General features: G+C 36.7%; 2 protein-coding genes and 1 long non-coding RNA gene across 4 annotated transcripts; 2 read left to right on the top strand and 1 right to left on the bottom strand.

The window, feature by feature from the left end:
• Positions 1 to 1264: 1264 nt before the first annotated feature.
• On the bottom strand, positions 1265 to 5610 carry LOC126584219 (uncharacterized). The gene is made up of 3 exons (XR_007610017.1): positions 5450 to 5610; positions 4592 to 4703; positions 1265 to 2340 (listed from the first exon to the last, which is right to left on the bottom strand). It is a non-coding gene; the product is annotated as an uncharacterized LOC126584219 (long non-coding RNA).
• Positions 5611 to 10142: 4532 nt separating this feature from the next.
• LOC126584168 (probable esterase KAI2) lies at positions 10143 to 11735 on the top strand. The gene is made up of 2 exons (XM_050248639.1): positions 10143 to 10580; positions 11089 to 11735. Exons 1-2 carry the CDS (start codon positions 10213 to 10215, stop codon positions 11531 to 11533), a joined length of 813 nt encoding a protein of 270 aa, XP_050104596.1. The 5' UTR covers positions 10143 to 10212; the 3' UTR covers positions 11534 to 11735.
• Positions 11736 to 12918: 1183 nt separating this feature from the next.
• Positions 12919 to 23699, top strand: LOC126584141 (suppressor of RPS4-RLD 1-like). Of its 2 annotated transcripts, XR_007610001.1 has the most exons (25): positions 12919 to 13159; positions 13279 to 13388; positions 14183 to 14835; positions 14957 to 15001; positions 15226 to 15327; positions 15411 to 15491; positions 15679 to 15745; positions 16188 to 16288; positions 16409 to 16516; positions 16866 to 16936; positions 17067 to 17123; positions 17708 to 17816; positions 17900 to 17980; positions 18271 to 18357; positions 19230 to 19436; positions 20294 to 20631; positions 20729 to 20815; positions 20902 to 21001; positions 21203 to 21294; positions 21378 to 21416; positions 21520 to 21610; positions 22441 to 22538; positions 22636 to 22945; positions 23029 to 23074; positions 23423 to 23699. XR_007610001.1 is itself a non-coding variant. In XM_050248612.1 (24 exons), exons 1-23 carry the CDS (start codon positions 13038 to 13040, stop codon positions 22922 to 22924), a joined length of 3135 nt encoding a protein of 1044 aa, XP_050104569.1. In that variant the 5' UTR covers positions 12920 to 13037; the 3' UTR covers positions 22925 to 22945; positions 23423 to 23699. The 2 variants fall into 2 exon arrangements, 1 of the variants encoding a protein (XP_050104569.1); XM_050248612.1 differs by lacking the exon at positions 23029 to 23074 and having other exon boundaries at positions 12920 to 13159.
• Positions 23700 to 24830: the final 1131 nt, after the last annotated feature.

The raw sequence follows: 24830 nt of genomic DNA, 5'->3' as shown, positions 1-24830 counted from the left end.
GTTTAATAAATTTTCATATAAATTTGTTTTATTTTTTGTGTACTAACTAAAATGATCATGATGTTAATGGTGGTGGAGGGTGGAAACGATGGTGAGGGGTTGGTGGGGACCCATGGTTCATGGTGGCGAAGATAGTGGTGTTCATCTCAGCCTAAGAAAGTCATCACCCCTGAACCCATACACACACACACGATGGTGGAGTGTGGTGAGTGGGGTGTAAAGGCAACTAGGGGAAGGGGCGGCGTTGGGGGTGGTAATGGTGGTAGTAATGTAGGGGTGCTGGCCGTGATGGTTGTGGTAGTTGCAAGTAGTGGTGGTCGGTTTCTTTCACAAGTGAAAGAGTGTGTGAAACATAAAAAGGGAACGCATTGTCATTTTAAGAACTGATGAAAATATTAAGTATTCTATGAGAATTGAAAAGATTTACATTTTTTTCATGGAGATTGCTACCCAAATAATTATGAATATTCATTCTTGTATATGAGATCTAGGTTTGATTGTTCCTTCACCTGCTACATTTGAATATTTACCCTTTAATCATTTTGAATCTTTGATTATCTCATCATCTCCGTGTAAGCATTTTTTAGCTCAAATGATACAATCACCCATTATTGTATTTGAGATATGTGTTCCATGTCTGCTCCTCAAAGTTACTAGTTTGAATGAATAATGGCATCTTTTTACCTAATGAAAATAAGTGAAATTTAATATATACTAAAACTCAAAATGAACTAAACATTGTTCATAAGCACAATGTTCTTCCTATTTTGCCAGTACTAAGTTTGTGTTATTACATTCCTACCACATTCCTTTTGGCACGTGGAATCGCATTCTTCCTTTCCTCCCTCACTTTTTCCTTCCTAGTTGACTTTGATTGGAATCAAAAGCTTCTGCTCTAAATCTCAAGAGCGATTTCACTTCTTCTAGTTGACTCGATATATTTTGTTACATTTCAGTTCTACAGTTTGGCGATTTTTATGCCCACCTTATTGCTTACAGCCATTCGTCTCTTCCTTGCCGCCCCCTTCTCAGTTTTCAACTTTAACTTTTTTTTCTATTCCCAATTTTACCCCTATTCCTCTTACCAGAGCCGTTGAAGCGAAAGAAAGGAGCACACAAAAGAAACCCACACACATACAAGCGACAAAATGTGAGACTTTCACAGACCCTGCACCAATAATATGGCCATCGTAGCCAACAGGGCGGAGCTTGCCAAGCTCTGCAGCTCACATGACTAGTCCAAGACTGTTGGAGGAAAGATCAGTAGTTTTCAATTGTACTGCATAACTGACTTTACTGCTTACAAATTGATTACAACACTAGGCCATCTTATTGGCTATTTATAATAACATTTAGACCTTTTCATAATAGGCATAACTTTTGCATTAGTTCCAAGAGTTACAGACACAACCCTAGACTTCTAAAGAGATACAACTCTTCATAAACATAGCTCTTCCCATGAGACACAACTCTGCATAACAATTGATAGAACTAACCTATAGGGGAAGTGCATTATGTTTAACAAAAGCCATCCGAGTCCTTGACTCCATCTTCTCCTAGTCCTCTTCTATCCAAGACATCTGGACCGCCGATCTCTCCATATCTCTTACTCGCCCGTTCAAATTCTACTAATCTTCAATTTGTTAATGAAATTGTGTTCTGATCGATTCTGTATGGTTGTGAATGTTAGTGTATTGCAGCAACAGAACATTCTGTTACAGCTAATTGTAGCTTCACAAGCACGTGATTAAGGACTGCGATAGGGCGCTTCAGCTGGACCATGCGTATGTTCAAGCTTACATTCTTAAATTGTTTTCTCCCATCATTTTTCTTGAAGACCGCATGTTAATGGGAAATGTAGTGAAACTTATAAGTCTAATGGTAATTTTAGTTGAAAATCAGAGTCTAAATATGAAAGAACAAACAAACGGATGAAAAGCGAAAAACAAAAGTGAGAATATTGTTAAAGAAACAAGAATGTTGAGATGACTACAACCAAATGATTACATCTTGATTGACTTATGCTAAAGTGATAACAGGCATGGCGGTAAACAACATGAGTTTTTCGACAAGTAGATGTAAATGCAGGCTCCGTTAATCGGACAGACAGGTAGGCTATGATACGCATATAAGAAGGCAGGCTCTGCAACCGGACAAACAAACAGGCTCTGCAATGTAGACAAACAGACATGAAGGCTCTACAGCACGGACAAACAGGCAGGCAGGCAGGCAAGCAAGCAAGCTGACATATAGATTCAGACAGATATATTCAGATTCCAACAGGTAGATGTTGAGAGTATGGCCTCCGTCACTAAACGGATGAGAATTATCATATCCCAACTGTAGCAACAAAAAGACAGAAACAAAAATTATCGCTCGAGTGGTCACAAGTCTAAGCACTTTAGTGACAGGCAAACAAACTTCAACAAAACTTATCCATGTAGGCCTCAAAATGCCTAACAAATAGTCAGTATTTTTTTCCTTTTTCCCAACAATTCAAAAACATTCTCATCAAGGTAATGGCCCCATCATTCAGAATACGGTCAAGGCTTAAAATACATCACTTTTCAATGTACCAATCTTCTTTAATCGCAGATCACCAACTTTAGAACTTCCTCACTTAAATCATTCATAACTCTCTGTGAAGTCAAGTTTTAGATATTTGGCTTTCCTTGTCAAAAATTGTAAATGATACCACACATGCTCTTAGATTGTCTTTGGTTATACAACTTTACTATTGGTCTATCTTGCTGGATATTGTGTCCAAAGGTATTGGTCGAAGACAATTCATCATCACAAAAGGTTTGATCACTCTTATACATTCCATGCATTAATTGGAGTTTTTTTTTTGTCTAGTCATGTTGTCTAGTAAGAAATTGTCACTACCATCCAATTGTCTGGACACTCTTTTTAAGTCAGCCCACCTTGGCTTTTTGACATCTTTGTTCCAGGTTGAAATCTCAGCCTTTCAGATCAAGCTCTACATTCACAAGTGGCCTTTGTCCTTGTTTGGATAGAAATTATGGCAGCTACCATGTTAAAACCCTAGCTGCCTCCTTTGTTTCTTTGGCTATAATATTTTACATTCATTAAAAAGTGAGTTTGAGCTTAGTGCTTCCTCTTATAGTTACCCAGCCACAAAATTGTTCTTATGTGTTAAAACACCAAAATCATTGTGCATCTAGGTTGCATTAGTTCTCTTGTTTTGTGTTGTGTTCTTGATCTAGCTTTTTGAGTTAAATTTCTCAATTAGATCAAGTTTTGGATTATTGTCAATCTCTTCTTTCAAATATTTGGTCGGAGAAACTGACTGGTTTTAAATCCAGATTTCATATAATTTGCATTGATTGTGTTGGTTCTAGGTGCCACATGGTGATGAGCTTAGGAGAAGCTATCACTTCGTAAAGACCGAATGAGTCCATCTCATGTAAGTCAAGGTTGCACAAAGGTATAAGATGCGCCATAGATTAAGGATCTAGGAATTGAGCTTGTATGGATACTTTGTATGAATCTTGTTTACACTAGTGGATTAGGCTTAGTGGAAAGTCCCCGGTTTTTTAACCCAGAGGTGGGTTTTTCCGGCCAAAAATATCATGTGTTGATTATTGTTTTTCTCGGCTTTTATACCTCAATATTTGTGTATGATATGCGATCATCATGACTTGTCCTTGCAACTAAGTTAATCAGTGTTTGAATCTATACTGAACTAGATCTTAGTTAACTAGAAACTTTTTAGTAATTCAAGTTTTTAAATTGATTGCTTCTGCTGTTGTTAAACTAATCATTTGGTCTTAGTTGACTCGTGTTCTAACTAGTCAAACAAGGACATACATAGATTTTTAAGTATAGGTTATTCCACCTGGTATCAGTTTCACTCTTTCATCTGATACAACGGCAAGCATCAATGGGTGGCAATCTCCAACTTGAAGATAACAACTGTTCAAGCATAGGAGTCACACAAGTTCAATCAGGCAGCATGTAGCAAACAGTATTGTGGTCGTCAGATTCGAGTTCTTCAAGCAGACAGCGACATCAAGGCTCTAGCATGATGGCGGTGTGAAACAAAGGTGCAGCACTGGTGTGGTAGCTCCAGTGGCTGGGCACGACTCTGGCTTAAGACTTCAACATATTTATTTTGAATTTTTTATGAACGACAAACAAAGGGTAACTCAAACTAGAAAACGAAAAAAGTTTAACAGAATGAAACTAGACAAAACAAACAACGGAGACAAACAAATTGATACACTAGAAAAAAAAAACAAAAAAACAAAAAACAGAAGCAGAAGCCTACTCTAGCACCAAGTTGAAAATTAGAATCCACATACAAAAGAACAAACAAACGGATGAACAACAAAAAATGAAAGTAAAAATATTGTTAATAAACAATAATGTTGGGATGGCTAAAACTGAATGATTATATCTTGATTGATTTATGCTAAAGTGAATAACAGACATCCTATTTATAATACTACACCATAATCTTTAACAAAACCTAATTCTAATGGGTTGAGCCCAAATCCTAAACTTATTATTTTCTAACAATTTTATCACATCCAATGGAACAGGTGATAGAGTTCATGCACCAAATTACCTATTATTTGTAGTGGTAAATATTCATAGTCTCCCTTGGACTTGTAGCTTTCTCCACTCTTCAACTTGGCGTTTGGCCTTTTCCTTTCCTTGAACCCAATTTGTAACATGCACTATCAAAAATGATTGAAGGCGAAAATTCTCACTTTGGGTTGAGGTGTCCAGTTGGCAGAATATGACAGCTAATAATTATTCATTATTTTAGGTCCACAGATGAAGATGGTTATGTATGTTATGATTGCTTTATTTAGTGGAGTTGAATTTTCAAAAGGATCACATTTTAGAGTGGCTATTTATAGCGTTGGATAACTGGATTGGATTGCCTTTTATGTATGAAAGATGTCTTTGCAGATAGACATTGAGATCCAAATTTCCAAATTTTCTTTTTCTAAATCTAGCTACGGTATAGTCTTGTGGTATTTTTCTTTACTTATAGATGAGATCTTTTAGATTCAATGCAAACTGAAAATGTATTTGAACCAAAGTCTTCGGTGATAAAATCAAACCAAATTATTATGGTTAGCCTATTGTGAGATTTAGCTCACTCTCTCACCTTTTAATGCGATAATATCGAATGTGTTACATATGAACTTTAATACGGAAAAATTGTAGACATACAATATATAATTATTGTTTCACAGTGGACCCGAAAATTAAATTTTATGCTAAATAAGAATCAAACTCTTATAGTAATATAACTTTAAGTTCTCTTATAGTGATTTAAGTTATTGAGTTCAATGCATACATACATACATACATATATATATATATATATATATATAATTATTATCATCTAGATGTGCACTATATTTTGGTTCTGTACAATAGTAAACTTATGTTGGTAACTTTATACACATACCTGGGGTATGGGAATGGAGACCCTGACTTGGACCCTTGTGATCGAGCTTATGACTGTAAAGAATGCAGAGCCATAGTCAAATGATCCAAACCCGGTTGAGCGTGTCGAAGCTTTTCTACCTGTGAAACACTCACTTCTACTTCTGTCCTGTTGTGGAAGCAGTGGCCCATAAGAATACAAAGACTAACCATGGGGGTCACTGAAGTTGCTTAATCGACCTCTGAGAAGGAAGAAGAACAAGAGCTATTGGGGTTGAGAAACAAGCTGTCGTGGCTGCACCTGTCAAGGTACATGATCTAAGGTTAGCCCTTATTAATAAAGCGTCGGCCTTGCCTTTCTAATCGGCATTTTTTTTTTATCGTTTCACTGTCATAATGGGAAAAATCCAGTACATTGGTCCGAAAAAATGTGTAAACGGTCACTCTATAACTATAAGGTGTATATATATATAAGTTCAATATATTAAACTCATGAAAAATTGATTATATACATCAAATGTAAATTAGTAAAAAAAAAAAAGGTATAACTCACAATTAATAAACATAACTCGCATCTCACACTAATGTAACAATATATTGTAGGGATTATATGGTCCAAAATTCTTCTATATAAAAATCAAACTCACCTAAAGTACTATGAAAAGCCTAATCCACATGTATATCGGGACCAAATCATCTTTGAGTTTAGCGGTTGTCCTCTACTTTATTAGATGAGGTCTCAGGTCTAACTAGAGTGCAAGCACAACGCATATTTATAGTGAGTTTGATGGAGGCAGATTGTCTGTTATTTAGGTGCCCTTCCCATCTATTTCTATTTTTGCAATTACGGTTAAGTCATGTCAATATTTTATATTCTTATTATTTTTTGTCTTATTATCTCTATAAAAAAAATTAATATAAAATGTTGACGTGGTTTAACTGTGACCGTACAAAATAGGAGAGGATGGGAAGAACCCCCAAACAGGAAGGTAGACAATCTAACTCGATATTTAATTGTGACTAGTTTCAGTATCTCAACGTAATTATACAACTAAAGTGGTCATAAATCAATATTTAAGTGATACATCTACCTATTAATCAGTTAAGCCTGGCATCTTTGTACTTTCACGTATTTCAACATGTGAATCAATTTGTTTTCCATTTAAGAAAGACGAACCTAAGATTTTGACTTTATCCTCAAGCATGACTATGTGGTCAATAAAAAAGGGAAGAGATCCCCTCTGAATCTCTCCCAGCAAGTCTTAGGGATCTGCATATTTGGACTCTTAAAATTTGATCCAACGATTACAATTATTATAATATTTAGAGGAGCCCCTGTTTGTATCCGTTGGATCAAATTTTAAGGGCCCGGATCTCCGGATCCCTAGGATTTGGTGATAGATGCAGAGGGGATCTCTTCCCAATAAAAAATAGTCGGACTATGTTGCAGAGGGAGACCTATATGGATTGAGAAGACCAAATTCGTTGATTGTCAATCCTATAAAGTCATCTCCAACCGGGCTGGTCAAAGGGTTGTAGACCAAAATATGACCCTTTTTGACACAAAACTCATCTCTAATGGAGAACTGGGCAAAAAAAATTGAGACCACACGAGCCAAAATCCAACCTTAGGGCCAGCGGGCTAGGCATCCTTAACTAGCTAGCCAACCCCAAATGTTGGGCCCAGCTGTTAGCAACTCACTTGCTAGATGACATTAACTAGCCATTGAATTCGATTTTTTAAAGACAAAATTTAAAATTTAAAAAAAAAATCTAATTTTTTTCTTATAAATATCTAAACCATTTATACACCATTTCTCACATCCTTTTCACCCTTCTATACTCGTTTACCTTATTTTATTTCAATTCTTCACATTCTTTAAACTCCTATCCGAGAAATTAATTATTTTTGTTCTTTTTTTTTTGAAGCAAAACAAACATAGCATTCCGAAAAATTATTAAAATTACATAAAGATAAGAAATATGGAGAATTACTATTTAGAAATATGGTAGTTTAATTCAATTAACCAATAAAGTTAAAGAACAAAATTAAAAATAATAAATTATTGAGGGGGCTAAAAAATAGCCTCCTTCAATTGGAGATGGTATAGAAATATGGTTTGACACTGTTTATTAAAAAATAATTTCTTGCAAGGCTATAATCTGAACAGGGGCTAAACATAGCCCCTACGGTTAAAGATGACCTAATATGTTGTCATGTGTTTAGCTTTTTTTATACATGATTTTCTGGTAATTGTTTTAGAAAACAATTCAGCGGACTTTCTAACGATAAAAGGGCATGAACTCTAAGTGTTTTTAACTTGACATCGCAAGAAAAAATTAAAACGCCACCACCTTAATGTCCTTGTTTCATGTCAATTCTCCTAGGCTACAAACTAGCGTCTCAAAAAGTACAACTAGCGTTCTTATAATTGTCCTAACAAAAATGCTACTTTTATCACATATTTATATCATCTCTCTAACAACGATGGCACTCATATGTGCTAGTAGGCCCTACCTCTATTAGAAAGATGAATAATGCTAGGAGACCAACTTTTTAAACTAAATTTGCAAACCAAATGATGTGTTACCAATAGAAAATAAGTATGTTAATCAACACTTAAGTAATAATACAATCATCAATATCCACATCATTTGATTTACAAAATATGGTTTAGAAACTTGATCTCTCTAGCATTACCCTATAGATGGTACAAATGTGTGGTACGTGTAGTGTTGATGCACAAAATCAGTGAGGACATTGGTACAACAGAAAGTGTCAAGTTTGTGGCCTTTGCTAGATTGCCCCGGTCACTAGTGTGGATAAGTATGTAAATGGATAGAGACAGGGAAGTAAACACAAGATGTATGTGGTTCACCCAGATTGGCTACGTCAACGGAGTAGAGGAGTTCTCATTAATTGTGAAGGGTTTACACAAGTATATTGGTTCAAGCTCTCCTTTAGTGAGTACTAGTGAATGATTTAGTACAAATGACATTAGGAAATATTGTGAGAGAATGATCTCTATTTATAAAAGAGAGTTTCTAGTTTCATTCTGACATTGAAATGTGTCGTGCTGTGATTGGCTTTTGATGTCGACACGTGTCGCGTTATGATTGGCCTCTGATGTTGACATGTGTCGCGTTGTGATTGGCCTCCTGGTTGGAGGGAGACTCTTGTGGGTCCTTGGCGTTATAATGTCGACCAGTGCTTAGTAGTTTCAGGGTTGGTCAAGTATAGTACAAACATGTAGTATTACTCTTGTCCTAAATCGAGGGCCTATAAGAGCAACTCCACCATTACTAATTGCCTTAGGGATAGGCAACCCCATCCACTCCTCCCCTCTCCAAAACACTCATGCCCACTTGGGTAATTGGGTTCAAGGCAAGCCCAATGGAGAAGTCATGCAATAATCCATTGGCCAAGTGACTGGGCTATGTGACTCAAGGCTGAGTCATTATGACGTCAAGCACAATTTAAATTATAAAAAAAATTATAGAAAGATAAAAAATTGATTAAAAATATAAAAATTATAATTTTTTCTATAAATAACTAACCATGTTCTTCCACTTTACACTACATTTCAATATTTTCAAATACTTTCAACAAAATCTTTTATTATTGGCTGAAATTAAAAATAAAGTATCTTTAATTATTTTATAAATAAAAAATACAATATATTTTAATACGAATTGCCTAGACTATTCAGTTTAGGGGTGGATATGCACTTAAGTAGTTATTGATCACTGCAGGCAGTTACTATTCTTTTAAAGGGATTGAGTTGCTATTCCACAAAGAGGCCTAGAAACGATGGATTTGCTCTAAGAGCAACTTCACCCCTAAAATATACCCTAGGCTATTACCACCCAAGCTATTAAGCAAAACAATTACTGGCTTTAGTGAACAGTAAATGCTTAAGTGCTTCTGTGCCCTTAAATTGAAAAGTCCAGCCAATTCGTATTAATATACTTTTTTTATAAGATACTAAAAAATAATTTTATTTTTAATTTCAGATAGAATTTTTAACTAATCTCAGAACGCGACATGTTATTATCCAGAAGTACTTTGTGGGTATATTTTAACACATAAACTTACAAAAACACACCAAATAATTTTTTTTGTTTGAATTTTTTAATAATTTGTTATAATTTTATTAACTTAATTAATCTGGACCATTGAATTACAAAAATAAAATAAAATCCAATGGTCCAAAGTGTTTAAGTCATCTAGCCGTTGGGCCCAAAAATATAGCCGTTGAAAATCCAATTGTTGAGGAAGAGCCACTTAGCCCCTAATTCGGAGCCACTTAGTGCACCTGCATGTGGGCCCACCCTTGAAATCCTGTCGAGGGAGGCGCCCTTAATTGCAGTGAATTGCACACGCTTGGGGCAAAATAATCAAAATCATGGTTGATGCCACCGTGATGTCAGCTTGACGTTACCGTGACGTCAGCTTAACGATACTCCACCTAGTCACAGGCCAGGCGATTAGGGACTGGGGGCTGTGTCGAGCTCCCCTGGAGCCCAGGCTATTAGGAAGGGATGAACCATTTTTGGGGGTTGGGGGATTGGATTGCCCAATAGCTTAGGAGTTTTGTCAAAAGACTCGGGTGAAAACAGTCAATAGAACACACAGAAAGCTCCAGTACACCAGCAGTAGCTGATTAGTACTCCCCCCACTGATCTTATCACCAGGGTTCTTATATGTGGTGCCAGTTGGGACTTGTCAGCCAAACTAACCAACAATCAAGCAACAGAAAGCGGAAGAAGAGACAGAGAGCCGCAATGGGAATAGTGGAAGAAGCTCACAACGTGCGCGTCTTAGGGTCGGGTCAGCAAGTCCTAGTCCTGGCCCACGGCTTCGGCACCGATCAGTCGGTCTGGAAGCACCTCGTCCCCCACCTCGTCGACGACTACCGCGTCATTATGTACGACAACATGGGCGCTGGAACCACCAACCCTGAATACTTCGACTTCGAGCGCTACTCCACCCTCGAAGGCTACGCCTACGACCTCCTCGCCATTCTCGAGGAGCTCCGCGTCGGGTCATGCATATTCGTCGGCCACTCCGTCTCAGGCATGATCGGAGCCATAGCCGCCATCACCCGACCGGACCTCTTCACCAAGCTCGTCATGATCGCCGCCTCCCCTAGGTAAATATCGTCGTCTAATTAATCCATTTAATTAGGAACTAAACGAAGTCAATTATTATAGAATTCAGCTCAAGTCCCACAAACCCAATTACTTAATCATCCTAAATTTACCTTTGCCAATAAGATATTAGTTTTTTATTTTTGTGATTTGGAGAGTTTTGAAGTTCGACCTCTCCCTACTTTGTCCAACAAAGTGGAGACTGATTTGTTCGAAACTTTGTTCGACAGGATCCATCAATTATTAACTAATTTCTCCAATTTTACCTTCTTATGTGATATATATTTGTTTTTGTTAAACTAGTTCATGTCTGTTCAAATAATTGATTAATTAATTTAATAATTATACAATTAAGCTGAAGTCCCACAAACCCAACTACTTAATCTTCGAAAACTACCTTTTGATTAGTATATTGGCTCTCCAATCTTTCTCAATCATTGTTATGTTATTTAATTGCACTTTCTAAACACAATTAACAATTCAACTAATTAAAATGAAACATTTTTATAGGTATCTCAACGACGTGGACTACTACGGAGGATTCGAGCAAGAAGAGTTGGAGCAACTATTCGAGGCGATCCGGTCCAACTACAAGGCATGGTGCTCCGGATTTGCGCCGCTGGCGGTGGGCGGCGACATGGACTCGGTGGCGGTCCAGGAGTTCAGCCGGACCCTATTCAACATGCGGCCGGACATTGCCCTTAGCGTGGCACAAACCATATTCCAAAGCGACCTGAGACAAATGCTTGGGTTGATCACGGTGCCATGTCACATATTACAGAGTGTAAAAGACCTTGCTGTCCCTGTGGTTGTGTCCGAGTATTTGCACCAGAATCTTGGCGGCCAGTCGATCGTCGAGGTCATGTCGTCAGACGGTCATCTTCCGCAACTGAGCTCGCCGGAGATTGTGAATCCGGTGCTGCTCAAGCACATCAGATATGACATAGCCGTGTAATTGTAATAATTTTTCAAAGCGTAATTGGCATAATTAAAGCCAACTGATTATGTAGGTGGGTTGTTAATTTGGGTTTAGGTCTTCGGGTGGAGTGCGACTTGGTGTTTTGATTCGATAATGACATATTCGATAATGACATAATGTAACGTTTTTTGGATCAAAACATACAAGCTCTATTATTGAACATGTACTTTCATCGTCAGTGAATTTGTTACATGTAAATTGTGCTTCTACGCATCTCCAAAAATCATTGTCTTTGTTGGCTGTTGGTTCGACTTCTAAGTTATGTGGATAATTTGTGATGCGATCGGACACATGGACAACGTCATAACAAGGAATGGAAGTAAATGTTCCACATCTCCCACTTTGTACCATGGAAGTATGAAAGCTTGTTCCCAAGGAGCCATGCATGTTATATAGCATGTTGTCGTTCCTTTGCTGATCTGTGGATGCCCACATTCGTTGTAGTCAAAACATGCATATTTTGGGAACAAAATTACATGTTTACTGTCACACATGACATGTCTTGATCTAATAATGCAATTTCTTAACCACGAGCTGGTGGCTCAATGATAAATGATGGATTACGAGGTTTCCTTCAAACTAAAAATTGGAGGTCTTGGGTGTGAAACCCACTGCTGGTGTGGAAACCAGGCTTGTGGCCAGGGGGAAGCTGAAATGCCTTTGTGAGTCTTCTCAGCCCCCGAAAGGGGTGGATCACCTTGATTTGCCACCAGTTGTCATCCTTTTAAGGAAAAAAAATAATGCAATTTCCTATAAGAAAACTTACACATAATATTGTATTATTGGACTGGAGCGTCAGGTGACAATAAACATGTTTGATGCAAGTCATTCTCCTATTTTACAATTAGAGCATAAGTCATCGAGTAAAGGTATATTCCAGCCTAACCTTAGCAAACGATCGCATAAAAGTTCTGAAGGCCAGTTTAGTATTGTAGTAGTCTTTTTCATAAACTGCTTTTGATAAATAATAAGTTTTGGAGTATAAATGGTAAGTGGTTAGTAAAAAGTTGCATCATATCGTTTGGTAAATTTTAATATAAATCTGTTGTATTTTCTTGTGATAACTAAAATGGGCCTGAGAAAAACAGTCCAAAGTACATACGAACCCAAATTAAATCAGGCCCATCCAACATGAACAAGGTTTATGGGTTTGCAACTTTACCGGGTCGATACCGTACAAAATGTCAAACAAAGTGCCAAACCACAACCGATCATGTCAAATCTTGAAACACGTGCGACCCGCACGTGTAGGCACACACTCCCATCCACAGCCATTCCTCTCTTTCCTCCCCCCTTCGCAGTTTTCAACTTTTACTTTTTCCATATTCCCAATTTTACCCCTATTCCTCTTTAACTCCTCCTCTTGCTGGAGCCGTTGAAGCGAAGAAAGGAACACACGGTACAGACACACACAAGCGAGAAAACTCGAGACTTTCACAGACCCCGCGCCATCCCGATCCCTCGCTCCGGCGACTCAGAAATGACGGCCGCCATCGCCGAGAGGGCGGAGCTCGCCAAGCTCTGCAGCTCACGTGACTGGTCCAAGGCCATCCGAGTCCTCGACTCCCTCCTCTCCCAGTCCTCTTCCATCCAAGATATCTGGTCCGCCGCTCTCTCCATATCTCTCTCACTCGCTCGTTCGATTTCTACTGATCTTCAATTTGTTAATCGAATTGTGTTCTGATCGATTTTGTGTGGCTGTGAATGTTGGTGTATTGCAGCAACAGAGCTTTCTGTTACAGCCAATTGGAGCTCCACAAGCACGTGATTAAGGACTGCGATAGGGCGCTTCAGCTGGATTCCGCGCTTCTTCAAGCTTACATCCTCAAAGGTTTTCCTCCGATCATTTTCCTCGAATTCGAGCTCTTATTTGACTTGGAATGTTTATATCGTTTTTTTTTAACTTAGGATTATTAGAGTAATTAGCTGATGATTATAGCTTAACTGTGCAACTGTTTAGTTACTCGTAATTAGAGATTCCGGATGGATTTTATGTAGTCTTAATTTGAATTTTAGGTGTATGGAATATGTGATTAAGTGAGTGGTTAGTTGATGCAGAGTGAAAAGTTCATAGAATTTGTAAGCATGATATTAAGGAATCACAATTGCATTGTTTAGATGACTTGCGGTGTTGATTGTAGCGGTCCTTGTATATAGAATTTTTTTTTTTTGTTAATCTAAAAGTTACTTCAAAATGCTTTAATGAATGTTCTGTCGGAAATTGGAACTTGAATTTTATGTATTTTTATAGTTAGTTATTCAAATAATTAGGAGCTTACTCCCCGTCATTGTATACGAAAATACATTTAATAGAAAGTATTGAATTATTTATATATGTATATCATTGTATACGAAAATACATTTAACAGAAAGTATTGAATTATATATATATATATGTATGTATGTATGTATGTATGTATGTATTTGTATGTACACACTCATGCTCTCTCCGAAACAGCACATTTATAATTGACCTAAAATTCCATTATGTTAGAATCATATGGCTCTTTACATGCATAATTGTGCACTCACAGTGTGCACTTAGTTGATGCTTTTTTTTATTCGACATGAAGTACTCTCGGGTCTCAGGCATTTGTGATCTTAGAATTGGTTTTTGTTGTCTAGGTCGTGCATTTTCTGCTTTGGGAAGGAAAGAGGATGCTCTTTTGGTTTGGGAGCAAGGCTATGAACATGCCTTCCGTCAGTCTACAGATTTGAAGCAGTTGCTAGAACTGGAAGAGCTTTTAACAATTGCAAAGAAGGACAAAAGTAATGGATATGAAAACCAAGCAAAAGACTCAACATCATCTAACCTTGCATCCGAAGCAAGACTTCATGTTAATGGGAAATCTAGTGAAACTTATAAGAATGACAATAAATTAAGTGGTGAATCAGAGTTATGCAGTGAATCAACGGTTACCTCAGAGGTCCATAGAAAGTCTAATGGTAATTTTGTTGCATTGAATGGAATTGGTGATAAAGCCGGAGGGAGTAAGAAGTTTGATAGCCAAATGAATGGGAATCATGATAGTCATGATAAATTAAGTTCTGAATCATGCAAAGACTTAAGTGATACATGCAGTAAATTACCTATGATTTGTAGCAAGTCAAGTGATTTAATAGAAACTCCTCCCACACCCCCTAAACTAAGTAGTAAATCTGATATACGTCATGAAATTGGCGAGGAGTCCAAGAAAAATAAAAAGTTCTCTGTTGCTAGACTTTCAAAGACCAAGTCAATAAGTGTGGATTTTCGACTATCAAGGGGTATAGCAGAGGTATGTTATAATGCTTTATTTGGTAACGGTTTTTCTGTTTGAGCACAGTTATTGTTTATGTTGAGGTTCCAGTGGTTTAAACCTTATATTCTGTGTAACATATAGTGTAACTCTTTTACAGGTTAATGAAGGGAAGTATGCTCATGCCATATCAATATTTGACCAGGTAAAGCTTCACTCCATGCGAGTCATCCTAAACATTTTCTGGCAATTTCAGTTTGCCTTCCCATCTATACCTTTCCTTGCTTTTCTTTGACTTCCATTTGTATTCTTTTCCCTTCTTCTTTTTTGGTGTGCGGATAGGGAACAACAGGGCTAGAGTGTCATTGTTTTATGGGCCAATTAGCAAGTTTTATGAGCATTTGCATTTTTGTATAATTATATGCACAGATATTGAAAGAGGATCCTAACTATCCAGAGGCACTAATAGGGAGAGGGACAGCCTATGCTTTCCAACGGGAACTTGAGGCTGCGATAGCTGATTTTACAAAGGTATTTGACTAAGTAATATCTGACAGAAGAATAAAAATAGTTTGGCTTCACATGCAAGTAGTTGATCTGATTATGTTGTTCAGGCCATGGAATCAAATCCATCAGCTTGTGAGGCATGGAAACGGAGAGGGCAAGCACGAGCTGCCATGGGAGAATTTGTTGAGGTGTTTATGCTACCTTAGTCTTTCCATGTAACCATATCGTCTTTGAATTTAACTAATGAAAATTTTGGTCGTGGTCGTACACTGTTCCTTTGACTTAATTATTGGTAAAATAATAGAAAAATATCTAGTTTTTTGTTATGACAAGAACTGCCATGCATATTTCATGTACTGTTCCCTCATATTCCAGGCCATTGAAGATTTGTCCAAGGCATTAGAGTTTGAACCAAATTCAGCTGATATTTTGCACGAAAGGGGTAACTAGCTCAAACCCCCATATCTTTTCATTAATCATCATATCTTAGGACTCAGTTTCAAATGCTCTAATATAATGCCTTCATCTTTTATATGAACAAAATGATATTGTATTACAGGAATTTCAGTATTTCGTTTTGTCTTTTTTGATGCATTAAGTGCTGTTAAGATGTTAAGAATGATGCAGGCAAACAATTTTCTAGAGACATTGATAGTCTAATAACTGACAAGCTTGATATTGAAGATTGTGAGGTCTTCAGTTATATTAAATGATAATTTATATGCAAGTGATAGAGACTATTGCATGATAACCTCAATACTACGACACAATAGCCATTAGAACTGCACATATTGGGAAATCTATTCACTGTATTTTTATTAGTAGCCAAAAAGAACGAATTTTTTTATAGACAGATAATGACAGTAGCATTGTAATTTTTGCAGGAATTGCCAACTTCAAGTTCAAGGACTTCTACACTGCCATTGAAGATCTATCTGCATGCGTGAAACTTGACAAGGATAATACATCTGCTTACACATATTTGGTGAGTCTTCCAAGATTCAGTTTCCTGTTGATTCTGTTGTCTAGTGATTGTTCACGCTGTTTACCCTGGAATATATCTTGTACTATTTAGTCTTGACTAAATTGTAATTGGCTTCCCTAGGGTTTGGCATTGTCTTCTATCGGTGAATATAAAAAAGCTGAGGAGGCACATTTGAAAGCAATTCAGCTGGATCAGAATTTTCTTGAGGCATGGGTGCAGCTAACCCAGGTATCCATGAGAAATTTCTTTGTTTACCAAGGCCAAATGCATTTCCATCAAGGTTTGAGAAAGCTTTGTGCCTAGTTCATTTCATTGGTTATCCTCAATTCCAATGGCATCATTCATAGTGAAAAGCAGAATCTCATGGAATCAATATGGGACAATGTCTCTATGACGACATAGTACTCATAGTAAACTAGAATCTAAAGAATAGGTTCATAACTGATGCTTTGTAGCAGTTTATTAGTTCACTCCTAATTACTCATAGAGTCAATAGGACTTGCCATTTTGGTTGATACAAATCAAACAGTTAGAACTTATAACGAATATTGTTCTTCTGTCATGTCGGTTATTCCAGTTCTATCAAGATATGGCAAACCCAACCAAGGCTTTGGAATGTCTGCAGAAAGCTCTACAAATTGATGGAAGGTGAGCATTTTCTGTCTGAACTAAGCCATCCATGTTTGTAATGTTTATGATGATCTTCAGGTGCTTGGTGTTAACATTGGAGATATATATATATATTTTTTTTCTTTGTTTTTTTGTCTAAATCTGAAAGGTTTGCCAAAGCATATCATTTGCGTGGACTCCTGCTTCATGGGATGGGAGAACACAGGTGCGTTCTACCAAATCATATATTTGGATTCAGTGGTTGACTGATGTAACCATTAACCATATTACTCCTAACATGTTTGCATGATCTTCTGAAGAATAAATGATTTTTGGATATTACCTGTGTTTTTTTATCATATTTAGATTTAGTAATTTGTGATCATCAATTGCAAGGATGATATGTTTTTTGTGATACAACAATCCACTTAAGCACTGATCATATATAGATTTAGTAATTTGTGATCCTCAGTTGCAAGAACGATATTTTTTTTTTTTTTGTGATACAACAATCCAATTAGGCACTACAATAGTCCACAAGCACAATAGCCTTTATTGATTTTTTATTTTTTATTTATTTTTTATTTTTTTGTGGTGGGGTGCTATACTCTTGGTTTTCTAGTCTCCATACATATTGGGTGTAGTTAGTATTATATTAAGGATGATGACATTTGACGATATTGCTAGATGAAAAAGTTGCTAATGTCGCTTGGAGATGCCTGTCTGAATTTGTGGTATCATGTTAGTGAAATGCAGCATGGTGCTATTTTTGAAATAGTCTGTAATTTATTGCTGAATTCTATCCTGCAGCAAGGCTATTAAGGATTTGTCAACTGGGTTGAGCATTGAGGGTGCCAATATTGAGTGCTTGTATTTGCGGGCATCCTGCTACCATGCCCTTGGAGAATATGGACATGCGGTATTAGAAGTTATTTTTTTGGTTGGTTGGGTTTGGAATATCAGCTACATATTTTTCATATTTCAGTTATATATTGATCACAGGTCAAGGACTACGATGCTGTGCTTGATTTGGAGCTAGACTCTATGGAGAAGTTTGTGTTGCAATGCCTTGCTTTTTATCAGGTTTAATTTATCCGGAGTAATATGCCTAACTCTTGGTGTGCAGTTCCATGTTCTAGCATATGTCTTTAATAAACCTTTGACACTTTGCTCCATCCCGCATTTTATTTGATTTTGTCAAACATATTGAATGAAACATTAGTATCCCTTTCATGAGTGAAAACTTATGCATGACAAATCACAAGGACATCACACAAGGGGAACTGATGAATGACAATGTCCTGATTTGAACTCAAACTAGTCATTGCTTATATGTTAAAACGCTTAACTTTGTTATTTTGTTTTGTTTTCAGAAAGAGATTGCTCTATACACAGCATCAAAAATCAACAGTGAATTTTACTGGTTTGATATTGATGGAGATATTGATTCACTTTTCAAGGTATTCTCTCTTGAGAATTTATATTCGATCTTGATTCTAGGTTTGTTGTGATAATATTGCATCACATATCATTCAGCAAGTGCATGCCTCTCAAATCAGAAACTTTACATTGTTTGGCACAGTTATACCTGAATAAATGCATATTGACATATTGTAAATAATTACACAAAAGGCATCAAGTATAAAATGACATCTGAGAAATATAAAATTTACACAGGAAGCTATTCCCTTATCTCTTTTAGCTGACAAATTGTGAAATTGAAGCTGAAATATGAAACTTTCAAGATGTAATATTTTCCACTTCAAAGAGGCTAAATATAACCATGCTAAAGTTATTAAATTATTACTTCAAAAAGGGAACTCTAACTGTGACTTTAATGGCACGTTTGGATTAGGGACTTTAAAGTAACATGGATCTTGGGCTATATTTGGTAGGTTGCACTGCAACAATTAGATAAGAGGAAGAAAATAACTAGGTGCAATACATTTAAGAAAACTTTGAATTTTGAAATGACACACCTTTCTAGGTGTCATTTGGAAGTTCTTTGTTTAGTCTCTTTGTGATGTGCTAGAAGAAGCTTGATAGTGCTTGAATAGTGCATTGGTAGTCTTCTTGTCGTGATTTTTAACCATTTAGCCTTAAGTTTCTTGGAACTTTAAAGTCCCTCATCCAAACACACTTTAATAGTCATGGCTTTCAAAGAGGACCTAAAAACAACTTCTATTTCTTTTAGCTATAAAATGCAACCATGTTTTCCGAAATAGAGGGTTAAACACAGCCTCTTACAAATCAACATGCAAATGGAACATTAACCAATTTCTCCAAATTCTCCTACGTTATGTTTATTGTGTGTTCAATATCAAATATTCAGGAGTACTGGTGCAAGAGATTGCACCCCAAGAATGTATGCGAAAAGGTCTATCGACAACCTCCCCTGCGTGAATCTTTGAAGAAGGGCAAGGTTCGAAAGCAAGAATTTTCAGTTACAAAGCAGAAGGCTGCTCTTCTGCAAGCTGCGGATTCAATTGGAAGGAAAATCCAATATGATAGTCCTGGCTTCTTACCGAATCGACGTCAGGTGATTTGGATAACTTTGAAGTTTGTCTACAATTATTGTGGCTTCTTAATTGTATTTGTTTCCTGTTTTTCCATTTTCTCTAGTTTCAACTTTTTATCATTTTAAGCAATTGTATTGCCTGAGGAATAGTTGCACCTCTATTTTTCCCACTAAAATTCAACAATCTGGATCAGTTAGATTCAATTGAAGCTGCAGATGTTGCAATGCATTCAAGCCCCATAATCTTTCACCTATCTCATACTTAAGATGAAAATGGTATTTCATCTGTTAATAAATTGCTCAGTTGAAAGATTTGCAAAACATTTCACCAGAGGTGCACATCAAGAACGGTTCCACTATTAACTGAAGCATCTTTTACATGGTCCGTTTATCCGCCTCATTGTCCCAAACAAAAATTGATGAATGAAAGTGCTCATGCTTTTGTTGGGTAATTTGAGACTTTACTTTTGTACTGAACCAATTTAAAGACAAGAATTAACTTTTCTGTTCCAAACAAGTTTTAAAGAAGGAGCTAATATCTGTACTTGACTGTAAAATCTGTTAATTTTGACCTATTGTGTTGGTGTAGACAAGTTAAACTTAAATTCTGCATTTTCCATATTTTTTTTAAGAAGAAAACAGGTAAGCTTTTTCCGCATTGTTTTTTTTGTTACTTTTTTTTTGTTTTTTTTTTTCGTTCAGATTGTTATTATTACGTCGTAGCTTTTGGCATTCTTCAGTTGACTCATTTTGAGCATTCAACTCTGCATGCATAGAATTTAATGTATTTCATTGTTTGTCTAGTTTTCCATGCCATGAAGTCTTTGAATTAACCAACCAATAATTTTATTGAGTTTCTCATATTCTATGTCTACCAGCATCGTATGGCAGGATTGGCTGCTATTGAGGTTGCTCAAAAGGTTTCAAAAGCATGGCGTTCCTTCCAAGCGGAATGGAAATATTCTAATAATAAAAGCATCTCAAAGTCTGGTAAGCGAGGCCGGAGAAGGGAAAGAGTTAATTTGCCCAGCCAGAATAGAGGTGGTGCTGGTTGTAGTACGAGTAGCTCTTCAGAGACCTCAACCTCATATGGAATTACAGAAGCTAATTCATCTGCACGGTCAATGATGTCATGGCATGAGGTTTATTCGATAGCTGTCAAATGGCGGCAGATTTCTGAGCCATGCGATCCTGTTGTGTGGATTAACAAGCTAAGGTATTCCATCTGATTTCCATTTTAATGATTAAATAAGATGGTCAAATATTCTTCTATGTTGTCTTCTAATGTGAACCTGGATTTCTACACAACTCAGTGAAGAGTTTAATGCTGGATTTGGGTCTCATACACCATTGATCCTAGGCCAAGCAAAAGTTGTTCGCTACTTCCCAAATTTTGAAAGGTGAAGGTCTATATTGGTACCATTTAGTATTGAACTGTTCAAACAATTGCCTTTCCTTGATTGCTCATCACTTGTCAATGTGGCAGAACATTAAATGTCGCCAAGGCTATTATGAAGGAAAGATCTTATGTGTATAGTAAGGTCGATAACCTTATTGATTTATCCAGGGATGGGAAATTGCAAGATGTGAGTTCACCAATGTTATATTTATACTCTTAAAAATCTTATGTTATGACTTGAAGACTACTCTTATCAAATTCATATATAATATTGTCACTTTTAATACGTAATTTCTGTTTGCTTTTCTTTTTCATGTTTAACCCTCATTTAAGAATAATTTCTTTCATATGTAAATAGTTGTTCACTAGTATAGTTATATCCATGCAGATTATGCAAGCAAAATCTTGCGCTGACTTATACAGAGTGGTCGGTGAGGACTTCTGGTTGTCTACTTGGTGCGATAGTACTGCCTTTGAGGGGTAAGATTACATATTGTTAAAATTGATGTCCTTACATTTTAATTCCATGTCACGCCTAATTTCTGACTGGCTACTTATTTCAGGAGGCAACTTGAAGGAACAAGGATTACCCTAGTAAAAATGTAGTCTTTTGCTCCTTGGCTTGCAACTTTCTCTTTTATTTTTTCCACCTTATTTACTTATTTTCGTTTTTCAATTTCTGGATGTATCAAATGTCTATTCCAGGGGGGAGAACAAATATGAATTTGCAATCAGAACACCTTGTACGCCTTCAAGGTGGGATGAATTTGATGCAGAAATGGCGAAGGCATGGGAAGTATGTTACCCTACCCTACACCCTTCTATGCGAGCCAATAAGTTTAATTGTATTTCTGTCCCTTCTTTTGTTTAATAGATATGGGTAATCTAACATGCTAAATCCCTTAAGTTGTTTCCCTGTATCCTTGATACGAGCAATACATTTGTATGGGAAGAACAGATATCACAATGTGAGACATGAGAAGTGCGTCTTACCATCCCCTACCCCTAGTTTTGTATGTATAGCATCTCCGGAGCATTGCGTTGGCCAGTGAAATGCTCATACAAGATCTTGCATAGAGTATATCTGAATTTGATCTAGCTAATCGTACATCCAACCTGTAACGTAGCCTGACTCATGAAACAAAATGTTCTTTGAAGTGTTATACTTCTCTCACTTCTGCAAACTTTGTGAACACTCATTTTTCATATTGCTCAAAACTGATACCTTCCCAGAGTTATTACTTCTTGGATTATGCAAGACTCATAATCCTAGTAATCCCGCATTCCTGATGATATACTTTTTTCATTCCAGACTGCTAACACTACATAAATTAATATATAAACAGAACTATGTACCCGAGTAGCCACCATATATCCTGCTTAAGCAGAACCTTAAGATGCAATCCCACATTTTCTTTCATGAGTGAATCTCTTGGATAGACTGGAGCTTTAGGCTGGTGCCAACGAGCAGAATTTTATAGCTACAGATGCTAAAATATTTGTTTATATTGTTGTTTGCCCTTCACTCGGTGTATCAACAATCCTTGATGGTGTTTTTCTTTATTTATTTCAAATTGTTTGGCTGAATGAATAGCTAATGTTCATGTCTCGACTATATATTTGCAGGCTATATGCAACACTTATTGCGGTGAAAATTATGGATCTAATGAATTCACCGTGGTTGAAAAAGTGAGAGATGCGATCTTAAGGATGACATATTACTGGTATATCATTCGACCTTGATGCATACATATGGCATGTGTGTCTTTCCGAAATTATATAGTTCTAAATAAAGAGTACATCCATACGTAATTGTCTCAGGTACAATTTTATGCCTCTTTCAAGAGGCTCTGCTGCTGTGGGGTTTGTTGTTATGCTCGGATTATTTCTTGCTGCTAATATGGAGTTCATAGGAAATATCCCACAAGGTTTACAGGTAGATTGGGAAGCCATTCTGAACTCTGATCCAGACTCGTTTGTTTATTCGATGAAGACTTGGCTATATCCATGTTTGAAGGCAACAACATCCTGGAAAGATCATCCCGATGTGCAATCAACTCTCGCCACAACCGGTTCAGTTGTTGCTGCTCTGAGCACTTATGATGACTGAGTTTCTGAAAGTTCTGAAGAGGTGAGTTCATTGCATCAGTAGATCTAATGAGAATATAGTATACATGTCTGATTGCTCAAAACTAGGGCTCATCTGGTGTCTAGGATTGAAGTGGATTGGACAACCGTCGCAACCCCCACTAGATTCAAGGTACGTTGAAGGAAGAAATGAATAAATTGTGGCCAAATTGAAGGTTGAAAATGGATTACTTCTTACGGAAACTCATCCCTTCCACTCCCTCCCAAATTGGCGGGATTGTAAGGGATAAGTTTCCGTCATGTCTAATCCCCTAAAAATGTAAATACCATTCACCAATAACCTTCAGTAATCAATATATCTTAAGAGTTTACGAGCTACCCAATCCAATTCCAATTCAATCCAAGGCACCGAACGATGCCTAATGTTTTGCACATACAAGTATCCAAATGAAGCTCCCACATGTAATATACGCATCATTTGATACGATGTCGTGACCTTCTGAATTTGACCTTATTGCAGCAAAATGTTGTAAGCGGGAAGATTGTTTGCCTTATTCTTCGGAGAGAGAGTCAATTTGAGGCAAGATTTCTTCCAATCTTACACCGGCTTATATCATTGTAACGTGTATGCATGTTATACGCTTATTTGATTTGTTGTACAGATCCCTGGGACAATAACGTTGTAATTTTTATTTTCGTTGCCCCGTCATTTGTTTTTATTTATCACAATAAATTTGCTTTGCAGTTCCAATTCACAATAAATAGTTGTCATGATATACATATTTATTTTCACCTTCTTTTCCCCTTTTGGGACCTTGTTGACCGCATTTCCCTCTCTAGTGTTTCCTCTGTTCTTTTTCCTTTGTTCTTCCCTTTAAGTGAGAGATCTTAGGTTCGATTCTTGTTAAAGATGAATTCGAACTACATTATTGTCAGTTCATTGTGAGGTTAAGCTTATTTTCTCACCCTAGATAATATCGCTTGTTCAAAAAAAAAAATAAATAAATACTTCTTACACCATTGAGGGTTCGAAGTTAGCGTCAAAAAGGGTCACGAGTTTCCAATTCTTGTCTAAAAGGGTCATGAGGTCTCATGAAAAAATGACTGATTGTGAAAAACGAAACACCTATAGGGTATCATCTTTTTAATAGAGGCAAGGTTTGTCGGGATTTTATTTTTATTAAAAAAATGATACAAATAAATAGTAAGAATAGTATTTTTGATATCAAATTGATTTGGGAAATGCTCTCAAGTATTCACTTACGGTAGCGATGTTCTCAAATAACGCTATACCATAGCAATTAGCAAATAGTCCTTTATAACACTGTGGTATTGATATAATGTCGATATCATATAGTCCATATAGTCTTTGAAATCAATCGATTTGTTCCAGATAATTATGTTCTTTCTTGAATGGGGTTTTGTATGCCATGTGTAATTAAGAAAAATTTTATTTGGACCCATATAACTTCTCTCTACACCCAACTTAAACTTTAAATGTGAATTTTTTTTTCCTATTGCATAATTACCATCAAGTACAAATATAATTAACAATAAAACTAATATTTATCAATAAACCCACTCCCAAAAATTAAACCCTACCATCATACAATGTTTATCCTACCTTCATTCCGGTTAAAACCCCAAGAGCTCTCATAGAAATGAAAAAATAAAAAAACTTTTTTTAGAGTGGAGAAGATGGGTTTTTGAGTTTCGCAATGTATATGGTGGCAAAACCTCCACACTACCAATTTGGTTTCCTCAAAGGTTTAGGCAAATCTTATAATTTCATGTTTTCTCATCCTTTCATGCAGTTTGGTTTCCTCGAAGCTTTAGGCATATACTACTTGCCTCATTTCTTTCATGCATTTTTGGCAAATATTATAATTCCACGTTTCTACATATGGAGAAGTATACAGAGGAGTAGC

Source organism: Malus sylvestris, chromosome 2, assembly GCF_916048215.2.
Source record: "Malus sylvestris chromosome 2, drMalSylv7.2, whole genome shotgun sequence".
Classification (NCBI taxonomy): Eukaryota; Viridiplantae; Streptophyta; class Magnoliopsida; order Rosales; family Rosaceae; genus Malus; species Malus sylvestris.
This window is presented reverse-complemented; position numbering and strand designations above follow the sequence as displayed.

What these genes read in the sequence shown, in the direction of transcription:
- LOC126584168 (XM_050248639.1), top strand. Translation starts at nt 10,213, where the DNA reads ATGGGAATAGTGGAAGAAGCTCACAACGTGCGCGTCTTAGGGTCGGGT. An exon ending in ATGATCGCCGCCTCCCCTAG is followed by an intron (nt 10,581 to 11,088) that starts GTAAATATCGTC and finishes ACATTTTTATAG; the next exon opens with GTATCTCAACGACGTGGACT.
- LOC126584141 (XM_050248612.1), top strand. Translation starts at nt 13,038, where the DNA reads ATGACGGCCGCCATCGCCGAGAGGGCGGAGCTCGCCAAGCTCTGCAGC. An exon ending in CGATAGCTGATTTTACAAAG is followed by an intron (nt 15,328 to 15,410) that starts GTATTTGACTAA and finishes TATGTTGTTCAG; the next exon opens with GCCATGGAATCAAATCCATC. An exon ending in TGATATTTTGCACGAAAGGG is followed by an intron (nt 15,746 to 16,187) that starts GTAACTAGCTCA and finishes TAATTTTTGCAG; the next exon opens with GAATTGCCAACTTCAAGTTC.